The 12043-nt window shown below is 43.8% G+C and overlaps 1 protein-coding gene across 1 annotated transcript; it reads left to right on the forward strand.

The window, feature by feature from the left end:
• Positions 1-3419: 3419 nt before the first annotated feature.
• On the forward strand, positions 3420-12039 carry fzr1b (fizzy/cell division cycle 20 related 1b). Its single transcript, XM_008292293.1, has 14 exons — positions 3420-3596; positions 3930-4102; positions 5196-5297; positions 5394-5457; positions 5561-5688; positions 6020-6102; positions 6188-6371; positions 6534-6599; positions 6696-6798; positions 7113-7294; positions 8415-8648; positions 9398-9502; positions 10306-10398; positions 10627-12039. The coding sequence occupies exons 2-14, from the start codon at positions 4025-4027 to the stop codon at positions 10666-10668; spliced, it is 1464 nt and encodes a 487-aa protein (XP_008290515.1). The 5' UTR covers positions 3420-3596; positions 3930-4024; the 3' UTR covers positions 10669-12039.
• Positions 12040-12043: the final 4 nt, after the last annotated feature.

Raw genomic sequence — 12043 nt, forward strand, 5'->3', positions numbered from 1 at the left:
AATATAACCCAAAATGTGACGTCCTCGCATGTGGTCGTCGGGTCTTAAGAGGTTAAAGTCACTGATAAACGTTCAGATGGACAAAAGTGATGGTTTAAACAGTTATGAAATGGAAAAACCACAATAGTTACAGCGTAATAAAGTCACTCCGTGGTCGATAAATAAAACCACAACAAGCTAACTTTTCTTATTTCTTTTTTTAAATTAACATTTTGCCTTCTTGCTTTAAAGTGACCTACATGTGACTCTGTGTTGTTGCTTCTTTTATCTGCAGATCTATGCAGTCCCACCCGCCCTCACTCGATGCACCCGAGCACACCTGCAACTCTGCGGGAACGCTGTGAAACTGCTCCATGCATTTTGGAGTAGTTCAGCCAAACAAAGAAACCGATTTTGATCGCTACAGGAAGCCCCACACCACCCATCTTGAGCCTCACATGATAACACTAATTAGAAAAAATTACACAAATTGTTAATATTGGTTTGATTTATGGTTGCACCCAGTTTTATATGTAAATTATATGATATAGAAATATAAAATCCTGCATCAGCTCAGGGGTGATAGAGAAATCATGTGGCGCTGTGTGGCAATTTAACCGAGACATGATTGTGGGACATGCAGCCAATCAGGGTCCTCTAATTTAACCCAAAAGGTGCTATTGGTTCTTTAGGTTTGTGATGTATGAAACCACACAAGTCTGAATTGTGTTTTTGGCACACTGCAGCTTCAAGGCTTAAATGCTCAGACATGGTGTTGGCTGCTTAGACGTGTCTTCCAGCATGTAAAAAAAAACACCATAGAGACATGTTAACAAGATAAAAACTGACATTTTCACCAGAAGGAATCTTTACAATGTTGGAAGCAATCGACCTAGGTAGCTGTAAGTAATGAATAAGCTGCTGCTATCATCCATATGGAGGCTATATCTAATTATTTTGCCATTCTGGGATCCAAACTGTTTATTTAAACGGAACTATCTTTGAGGGAAACCCTACATAAAGCTGATCCTATGTTTGTAATAAAAGGAGAATATTTCTCTGCAAAGTACAAACAAAGTACCATCAAATACGAGAACTTCAAAGTTGTTTCTTGGGATAATATTTGCAGCAGCGTGTGAATCTGACGAGTAAATCAGAGCCGACCCATAAACAGTGCAGCCTTCAGCAGGTCTGCTGACATGTGAATGTAGGCTCAGTGCCTTCCAGTATGTGATCAGGCGGCGTGGCGGACGGTCTACGTGCAGCTCGGGCTGTCGGCGGAGATGCCATGCCTCGTCTCCACTCTCCCATGTTACAGTCTCATTAAAAGCCAGGCAGCAGCCGGTCGGTTCACCTCCGTCTCTTTGTCAAGGAAACCGCACACGAAAGAGTTCAAAGAGTAAAAACTTTATCTGCCTGTTTCATTTGCGAAGTGTGCTAATAGGCAGAGGGGGGTGCTGGGGTATTTAGTATCACTGAGGGCAAATACGACCTCTGTTTACTCTAAAGTCACGTTTACGCGGGCGCCCTTTGGCAGCGATGGCCTATCAGCGCTCTACCTGCATGACACACACGCATCTGATGATGGTGCAGCTTCTGCAAATTAGTGCAAGAGGTCAGTTTTAAAAGGGAATGTGTGGAACTGTTTTCCTCTCACATGTCTTTGGTGAAAACTGTTGGTGCTTTGTCTTGTTTTTCTCCTTAAGTATGACTTTATTTATGATTAATAGTTATATTATATACAATATGAGGAGGAAAGTCAAAGTGGTTACCCTCTTTTGCAAGAACTGAGCTTTCACATTTGATGAAGGTGACAAGATATAGAAATTCCTATAGATCAACTCAAATCTAAATCACTTTAAACACCAGTTGCTGAGCCAAAATGAATCTAAATCAAGTTTATTAGCATGTTTTAAAACAACCCAATGCAGTGCTAGCCCACAAAGTAAAAAAAAAAGAAAGACAGAGAACAGTATAAAAACTTAAAAGCCATACGTTTAACTAAATAAAAAGAATATATTAGATTTTTTTTTAAAGAAAAATAAGACAAAGCAAGCTGATAACTTGTAGGATCCAGTTTTACAATGAAAGTATATGAAATACAAAAATATTACAACCCCAAAGATCATCCAAAAGCCATTAAAACATGTGCGTCTTGTCATATTAGAAAAAGGAAGGCTGCTTTGGTGTTGCTACAGCAGTTTTTCTCAGGATCTAAAAGGCCTCTGAAGTTCTGAAATGTACCAAACACATGCATGGTTTTATAGATAAATAAAAGAACTGGTCTCAGCAGGTAGCAGAGATGCTAGTACAGGTGTCAGGCCTCCCAGTTTTCTGGTACCAGCGAGGAGTTGCAGCAGAATTCTGCAGCAGCTTCAGAAGAGAGAGAGCGAGTTGCAATCATCTAGCCTTGAGGAAATGATTACAGTGCTGATCGTCTTCATGTCATTCAGTCAGAGGATGGATTAGAGCTTCCTCAGTTGACAGTAACACCCTGTTAGCACACAGTTCATCATCACGCTGGTCAAACTTCAGCGCTGAGTCAAAGGTGACGCCAGCATTTCTGGCGTGGGCACGGAGCTCAGATATCAAACTGGTTGGGTCAATAATTTGGAAAGTACTGTGGCTCAGCAATGGCTGTTTAAAATGTGCAATATGAATGACTTGACTGTTAGGATTTTATTGCTAGAATTATTTATTCATACTTTTGCATCACCATTCTTTCTGTATTAACTTCCTCTTATGCTGCAGTTTAATCCTCCTGCTTTTGCAAACTCTTGTTTTTAAAAGTACTGTATAAACAACATTTTTTTATTATTATCATCAAAAAGGTCAATATTAAACTAAAGTGGCACTGTGTCACTTCTATGTACACAAAGTCTACCTCATATATAAAAACTACTTCACTACCACTCTGCTATGGCAGTTGTTTTTAAAGCGAGTTTCATAGGTTTGTACAAAGTATTATAATATACATCCTGTATGTCTAATAGTGTATATTGCTGGTGCACCGAGGGAGCAGCTCTTTAAATGTCATTGTACTTGGATAAAGACTTTCTATTCTAGTTTAATGAACACAAACCCTATGTTATGAAGCATGCCATGAGTTTAAAATCATGTTTACAGTGTCTGAAGTTGTCATAAATTTTAAATCAACTTCTTCAGTGGGTCCAGGGCTCAAACATAACTTCAGTTTCATAAATATATGTGTTCACAATGTTTTGTTTAAACGTCCATGTCTCATTTTTAGAGCACCTGGACTTTCACAGCAGCAGCAGCAGCAGCAGCAGGCGGATTATTCCGCAGTGCAGCAGCGACACCCTGCGGACCGACGAGAAACAACCCCAGACTAGACTGCAGTGAGCATGCGCGGCCGGCGGGCGTCGCAACTGCGCCGCCGCACAGGCAGCAGAAGTCAACCGAGCGATTTCTGCTCCAGCTGATTCGGTCGCCATCTTTGTCGCGAACATAAACAACACCAGGGAGTCGCAGGTCTGGCGTTTGGATGAACCGCCGCCGCTCGCCGGAAAACCACGACGGTCTCCCCGCCGCAGCGCCGCTCGCTTCCCCCGGAGATGACGGTTGACCCGGTGACCTGAGCCGCCGTGTCACAGTCGGTAAGACGGCGTCGGCGCCGACTCGTCAGCTGATGTTGTTGCTTGCGGACGGGTTGTTGTGATGCCATGACAACGGTGCGGCTGTCAATAGCGCACCGCGGGGCCGTTTTTTAGCCATTTTACCCCCAAACGTATCCGCCGCTATGCTAGCGGCTAGCCGCTAACGCAGGGCTGTGTGTTTTAAAGCGCGTCGGTTTAAAGCAGAACAACCTGAACGTCGCCTGGCTGAGGAGGCCGTTTGGTGTGTGTGTGTGTGTGTGTGAGTGTGTGTGAGTGTAGAGCTGTGTGTATGTTCGGAGCTCGCTCACTGGTTCCTGTCGGGTTTTTCCACAGAGATGGGGCTCCTCTGCGGGTTTCCTCACCGGCAGGGAGCGGAGGTTTAAAGGGGCTCGGGGAGGGCAGCAGAGGGGCCTTGCTGCTCGTCAGAGATGGACCAAGAGTACGAGAGACGGCTGCTGAGGCAAATCAACCACCAGAACCTGCCCACGGAGAGCCGCCTGACCAAGGTGAGCCCCGCAGACCGAGTGGGAGTCCCGCTGCAGGAAACACGCAGCGTCAGACACTACTGGTTCTGGTGATTTCTATGTGAAGCAGTTCTGCATCATTTTAAAATGTCTGCATTTATGCAAAGCAAAAACTCAAAATTCAGGTGTGATGAGTGAATGTTGTAGCAGCTTTCTGAGGGGGACAAATGCACGTGTTGTAAATATTGCATCCCCCCCAGAAACCTATGTCTACAGAGGAACTAAAGTCATCTCAGTGTAAACAAAAGCACGTGTAGAGGCTGTCAAACTGTCAGCATGCTCAGTCTGTTTACAGCTTCATTCAAATAAAACGTTATCACAGTTGTGTTTGACTTTGGACAACTCCAAAAGCAAAAATGGTTGCCTGTTTTGGTCCAGGCTAGAGTGACCAAAAGTTTTCATGTCCTGTCCTGGAGGAGGCACACTTTAAATGTATTGAAATTATAAGGCATCTTTGAGCAAACTTCGAGTATCATTTGAGCATCCCATTGCCGGGCTGACTGTCCTCGTCTTGTCTAAATAAGCTCACCCTAGTCCAGGCTAGAGTATGGCACGTTAACTGGTAACACCGCAGCGATGTTAAATAGTTTTATGCGACTATACAGGTCGGTAAAATGAAGGGAAGTCTAACGGCTAACTGTGAAGCTTTATTCAAGGCAGCACCATCACTGCCACAAAACGCTCTTCATATAAAACTAGGTGTTTCCTCCGGCTCCAGCGGCTGCCCGCCCTGTTCTACTTCTTCTCTTCTGGGCGATGGAAACTTAAAGATTTGCTGTTTACTGCCTCAACGTCAAGGCACGATGATGACAAGTTTAAGACTAGAACAACATGACAGGGTTAGAGGTTTGTTTTTACTGCAGCGAGGGACTGAGTTACTCAGATGTACAGAAATACCCAGATGACCCCCCTCCTGTCTTCCGTGGCGGCAGAGAAGGATGCCTGACATGTGTGAACGGGTGTTTATTTTTGAGTGTGCCGTGAAACAGGCTGACATCAGTGAAAAATATTGTCCTGTGGCACCTCTTTTTCTTTCAAAACAGTAATATTAATGCATCATTTTTGTCTTCTCCAGTGCTTAAGTGCGACCTGCAGCCCTGTCAGTGTTAAGTCGGGGGACCGCTTCATTCCCACCCGAGCTGGAAGCAACTGGAGCATCAACTTCCACTACGCCAACGTGAGCGGTTTATTTATCGACGTATCCGCTGTGCCGTTCACTCGACACTTACAGCTCAGTGATCAAGGCCCCTGCTGACATTTCCTTTCTTTACAGGAGAACTGTCGCTCTCCCAGTCAGAACCATAAAGCGAAGGACGCCAGCTCAGACTCAAGCAAAGGTCAGAAATCCTTTTTTTTTTTTTTTTCTTCTATGTGTTATTATAACTGTCATTTCAAGTCCTGATCTGTGTCATCACTGATTTCGCCGTCTTCCTCCTCCAGATGCTGTGGCGTACGCGGCCCTGCTGAGGAACGAGTTGCTCGGGGCCGGGATAGAAACTGTGCCGGACCCCCACACAGACGACCGGCGGCATGCAGTCCTCTCTCAAGACTCTCACAGCCTTTTTAGGGTACGAAAAAAAGCCCTTTTAATAAAGTTGGAAATCACTAAAGCTGTCTGAATGAAACATGTAACTGTGGAGACTCTTATAGATTGTGGTGGATAATTTAACACACATCTAAAGGCCTGATTAAAAATCTTATGTTTAGTAGAACGGTAAGACTGAGCTGTTCTAGTACATTATAGATCATTATAGTTGTTGATGAGTCATGGCGACCGAATTAACAATCTGCCTGTTTTTGCTTTTAATTCACTGAATAATTAAAAAGGACGAACCTGCATGATCCTGGCGACCTACAGTTTCTAACTACGACTCTTTCTCATGTGTTTATTCTCTGCAGTACACTGTCCACACTAAGAGAGTGCCTTTCGATAGCGATAATGAAGTCTCACCGTACTCCCTTTCTCCGCTTAGTAACAAGAGGTATGAAACTTGTTGCACGCTCAACAGAATCAGCTCTCAAAACCTCGCCTTACTCTACTAATTTTTTCTTTTTTTTTCTCTGTAGTCACAAGCTGCTCCGCTCCCCTCGCAAACCAGCGCGAAAGATCTCCAAGATCCCCTTCAAAGTGCTGGACGCTCCGGAGCTGCAGGACGACTTCTACCTCAACCTGGTAGACTGGTCAGCGGGCAACCTGCTCAGCGTGGGCCTGGGAGCCTGCGTCTACCTGTGGAGTGCCTGCACCAGCCAGGTCAGGGGGAGGGTTTTCTCATAGTTTATGATGTCATTTCTCCTCAATTACAGCCTTGAAAATGAAGAATGTAGCGCATCTGAGCTGTTATTCACTGTCTTTTTTTGGAAGACAAGTGTGAGTGGAAGTGCTTATTTATGTCCGCTGTGTCTATCCTAACAGGTGACAAGGTTATGTGACCTTTCAGTGGATGGAGACTCTGTTACATCAGTTTGTTGGAATGAAAGGGTGAGGCTGCCAGACCTGCTTGTTTATGACTCGGCCACAAGACAGAGAGTCCAGAGAGGAGAACGTGGAGGAAAGTAACTATTTTGGTGCTTTCAGGGGAGTCTGGTCGCCGTTGGAACACACAAGGGTTACGTCCAGATCTGGGACGCAGCAGGAGGGAGGAAGCTGACCAGTCTGGAGGGCCACTCAGCCCGAGTAGGTCAGTCATAACTGGAGCAAAGTGGATGATTTGAAGTTTAAACTATATTTGTGAGGACATTTGCTATTGTAGGTGGTTACACAAGAAAACGCAACTCCCAGCGCTCCACCTGAAGCTCAGCTGTTGCTGTCTTTACCTTCAGTTTAACATCAGTGCATTCATTTATAGCTGCATCACTCACATCATAGTTGGCCTTCAAACGCGCCGCCCGCTCAGAGTAGTGGCAACGCTATACCGTCATGTATGACACACCAGATGGGTTTTGATAGCAGTAGTGAAATAAGAGAACTCCCCTCCTACCCTTTGTGCCCAAGGTGCCCTGGCGTGGAATGGGGAGCAGCTGTCGTCTGGAAGCCGGGACAGAGTGATCCTGCAGCGGGATGTCAGAACGCCACCCTCTGCTGAGAGGAGGCTGCAAGGTCACAGGCAGGAAGTGTGTGGTCTCAAATGGTCTCCTGACCACCAGCACCTCGCGTCTGGAGGCAACGACAACAAGGTGAGGCAACATCTGACCCATATACATCCAGGACTCCAGACTAACTGTTCCTCTGGTAGCACTGGTACCACAAATGTATTTTTGTACAGCATAGACACAGCTATGGATAGCGATGGCAATGGGGGCGCTGTTCTGTGAAGAAGGCGACTCCTGAAATGGCTCACATGTGTGTGGATTTTGGCACAGTGCTTCATTGAGCTGTTTTAAAGATGAATTTCTGTTTTTACTCAAGACAGAAAATAAAGAATCTATCTATCTATCAAACCACCTTGCATGTTGATGATTAGCTATCTTTGAATTTTGTATTGATGTAAAGATTGTCAGTGTTTTAAGAATCAATTTTTGTAAAATATTTTCATCTCAAAACACATTATTGAAGTTGTTGTTGTTGATATTGCTCCTATAACATTTTCAAAGGCTGAGCATCTGCTTATTGACAGACACTAGAATTCCCCAGCGGTCCCTAAATGCCTCACATTCAGGCTTTGGTAGCTGCTAGCCAGGCGGCTGCAGCTGAGACAGCTGCTGTATGATCAAAAACTAGAGTGAAATGCGGCGTTCTGATGCCAGCTCAAGTTGAAACTGAGTGGTTTTATCTACATGGGCTGTTTTCTATGAGCAAACTTTTGTTCAAACAAATCACATTTTAAATGTCAATTACGCAGTCGATCGTGTTCATTAAATTGTAGGAAGCCAACATTGTGATTGCTGTTGATGTTTGATTTATTGCGTGGTTGAATGTAGTGGGCTGCTTTTTCTTTTTGACTGACTCAGTTGAGATTTGTCTGCCTTCACCTTTACTCTATCATCAAGTGTTGGACCTCTCTTTCTCCACCAGCATCCTTCTCTCCTCATATTGTTAAAATGTTCAGCTGCAGATTGTTTGATCATTGTAACACGGTGAACTGAGCTGTTTCACTTGTCGGGCAGAGAGAAACCGACTGAAGCAGTGAGGAAGGAAAAGTACCATTATTCCCTGAAAATTTTAGGGTAGCATCATGTGACTGGTGTAAACAGTCCGTGACAGTAAGAGGTCATTCCAGCTTTATCAATCTGGCAGACCGGCTGTTGGTACACCAAACATATCCTTACCGTCCACTTCTTGTCTCTTCTCGCCCAGTTGTTGGTGTGGAACAGCTCCAGCCTCCTCCCCGTGCAGCAGTACAGTGACCACCTGGCGGCGGTGAAGGCCATCGCCTGGTCTCCCCACCAACACGGGCTGCTGGCGTCGGGCGGCGGCACCGCCGACCGCTGCCTGCGTTTCTGGAACACGCTGACGGGTCAGGCGCTGCAGAGCACAGACACCGGCTCCCAAGTCTGCAACCTGGCCTGGTCCAAACACGCCAACGAACTGGTGAGGAGGCTCTGCACACCAATGAATTCACAAGACACACGAGACATTATGTCGTCATACTCAATTCAATTTTCAATTCAATTCAATTTTATTTGTATAGCGCATATTTACAACAACACTCATCTCATAGCGCTTCACAAAGGCAGAGACAGAAACACCCAACAATCCAAAACATTTGGATTCCCTATAAGCTTCAGCAGTCCGCGAGCAGTCCGCAACTCGTGTCAGTTCATAACCCAAGAGGGCTGCATGGTAGGAATGTCACAGGGAATACAAATTAGATAGATGATCTGAATAAGTTGTGGAGAACCTTTGTACATTAATGAAGGAACGCTAGTTTCCAGCATACCTCTTATATGTGACTAGCAGTGAGTAGCGTGGTTAGCCTTGTAAAGACGTCACAAAGCTGTGATGTTTTAATTGCTTTAAAAATAAACTGTCCCTCTGAAATTAATGTATTTTGCAGAAAAAATAAAATCAGTAGGAGTTTTCTAAATTGATCTATCAATTAGTCAACATTTCAGATGACTTTTGTTGCTATTTCAGTGAAACATTGCTGAGGTTATTTCCCTGGCCTGCTGATTGATTCTAACTTTTCCTGCTTTACTTAATGTTGGTTTTGTATTAAATTAAATACTATTTCTATTATTCCACACTGTTTCTACAAGGCAACACACTGAGTTTAACACAGTTTAACACAATAATGACATTTAGATTCATGTTTGATGTTTTTCACTCTTCGTTTCCAGGTGAGCACCCACGGTTACTCTCAGAACCAGATCCTGGTGTGGAAGTACCCGTCACTCACGCAGGTGGCCAAGTTGACAGGACACTCCTACAGAGTCTTATATCTGGTACGACCGCTGGTCTAAATGAACGCATGTTCTGTGTCACCAGATAACCAACGTATGCCAACTTTTAGTTGCATGTTAAGTGTTTTATATATTTTCCAGTTGGGGAAAAAGTATTTAGCTGCTTTACTTAAAGTATAAGCAGCAATAGGTAGTAATAGGGGTAGTACCCGAATAAAAGTACACAAGCCTAGTGTAATCTTACAATGAAAGAGGTTAGTTCAAATATAAAAGACGATCACATACATGGCAAATATATATGATGACCTCATGTAAAGCAAAGAGAATGCCAGTAAACAGTAAACGGAAGGCTGTTCCAAAGCAGAGGAGCTGAAACTGAAACCACATGATGTGCAATTATATGTACTATTGATTTTATTACTAATGCAATGAAGGAAGGGCGGCATTTAAATGTTTGTTGTGTCCGGTTGAAGTGAACTGGAACAACAATATGGTTTGTGAGGAACGATAAAGTAATATTACAATAATAAAGAAAGAATGAAGCCCCTGTATGCCGCCCGTAGTCCAGTCACACAGATGTTGATGATCCTCCATGATGCCGGATGATTTTTAGATGTTCCAGAAGGAGAGAGGATGTTAGTAAACTTAAGTTAACTGAATGTGAAGCACCCGTAGTACCTGCAGCTGACAGTAGGGGAAGACTTAACTTTCTCTCACCAATGACTGCATCAGTATTGTCTGTAATACAGAACTTTTCTCAGCATGTTGTTTGTCCATTCTATCGTATACCCATACCAAGCCTTCCTCTCCTTCATCAGCTGTTCTCTCCTGCTCCTCTCTGTCAGGCGGTGTCACCAGATGGAGAGGCCATCGTCACGGGAGCTGGGGACGAGACACTACGTTTCTGGAACGTCTTCAGTAAGACACGCTGCACAAAGGTACCGTTGATTCCTCATTTATGGTGCTACGTGTCCATATATACAGGTCTGATGTGTTTGTGTTGCTTCAAAGTGCCGTCTTGTAAAAAAAATCGATTAAAAAGCTTGTTTCACAATTATTTCTGGACCAAATCATAAACTTAAGTGCCTAAAGTTCACCTGACCTGGTCTTCAAAACCCAAAATCTCTTCAAATTTGACCCAGTTTAATTTCTTTTTCTCTCCCCAGGAGTCAAAGTCAGTGCTGAACCTCTTCACAAGAATACGATAGTAAACAGCCTGAGACAGGACTGCTTTTTGAGAAGAGCCTCCCGGGCTGCAGTTGAAATGCACAGTGTCACGAACACAACGACAACAACGACAGCAGCAGCACTCACGGACTAGCCTGTAGACCCCCTCTCCTCTCGGCATCAACTGTCAGCGCACCAACCTCCACTGCGACACTTTTTTTCTACGAAGGATGCAGCCCGAACTTCCAACGACAACTGCCATCCCTCAAAGTGATGTCACTGAGTTTCAAAAAGAAAAAAAAGAAACTAAACTAAACAAGAGGTCTGAGGGTTGTACTATGAAGCAGGATCAAGGTGTTAGCAAGGTATGAGGAGCCTGAAGAGTTGTCACGAAGGGTGCTCTCGTTTAACCTGCTACATCGCCATGGTAACTGATGCTGCAACCTGCTCCAGAGGAGATAGCGTTGACAGATTGGGATCGGCTCTAAGAAGCGTCACCCTTTCTCCAGTTCTTTTCCTGACGGTGTGATGTAGATTCTCAGCTGAGGATTACTTTACATGACAAACCTCTTGAGCTGGTGATCTCACAACATTTGATTTACAGCCCATGCTGCAGCTAATAGAGTGCAGACTGGAAAAAATAATCATTTTAATGGCATTTATCGCTCAAAATATTCAATCAATACCTTTAAGTTACTGAGATTTGGTGAAAAACTGAAGCGTATCCTTCATTATGGGACAGTTTCAGACCGACACGCACTTCGTGAGCGTTATGTCTCCAGTGTAGAAATAAGCAGCTGCATTGAGGATGTGATTGGTAAAATATATATATATATGCTGACATACACAGTTATCAGTTTTCTGCCATCTTACATCATTTGCAATCAGTGTGTTTTTTCCTATAATGCATTTTATAGTCATCATAACACCCTGCTCCTCTTGAATGAAGCAGGTTTCGCACTATCGGTTCTTTTTGTGGAAGAAGATTCATGTGTCACATCAAAGTCTGAAAAAGAAAAACGTTGATAACTATCTCAGACTGGAGTTCTAGGTTTTGTTGAGCCAGCTAACACTAAGAAAGCCTGGATTTGTTGATCTTGCTTCGTAGTACACCCCTCCGTTGTCTTGACAGATTTTGTCTGCTTCAAAAAAAAAAAAAAAAAAAGTCGGTCTTGTTCTCTTTTCTGTTGTGGAAGTGATTTTATTATATATTAGCAGAAATATACATGTACAAGAGTTCTAAGCTATATAACGTAACGACGGGACATTTTTAAAAAGGCTCTCCTTTGTAACAGAGAGAAGATGAAGCCTGGCTGGCGTACGGGGGGGTTTCTATATTTTGATAATGTGTGAATATGATCTACAGCAGTATGCAACGGAAGAGAAACAATAAATAAATGAACAAACACACACACA

Source organism: Stegastes partitus, unplaced genomic scaffold (genome assembly GCF_000690725.1).
Source record: "Stegastes partitus isolate 25-593 unplaced genomic scaffold, Stegastes_partitus-1.0.2 Scaffold0, whole genome shotgun sequence".
NCBI lineage: Eukaryota > Metazoa > Chordata > Actinopteri > Pomacentridae > Stegastes > Stegastes partitus.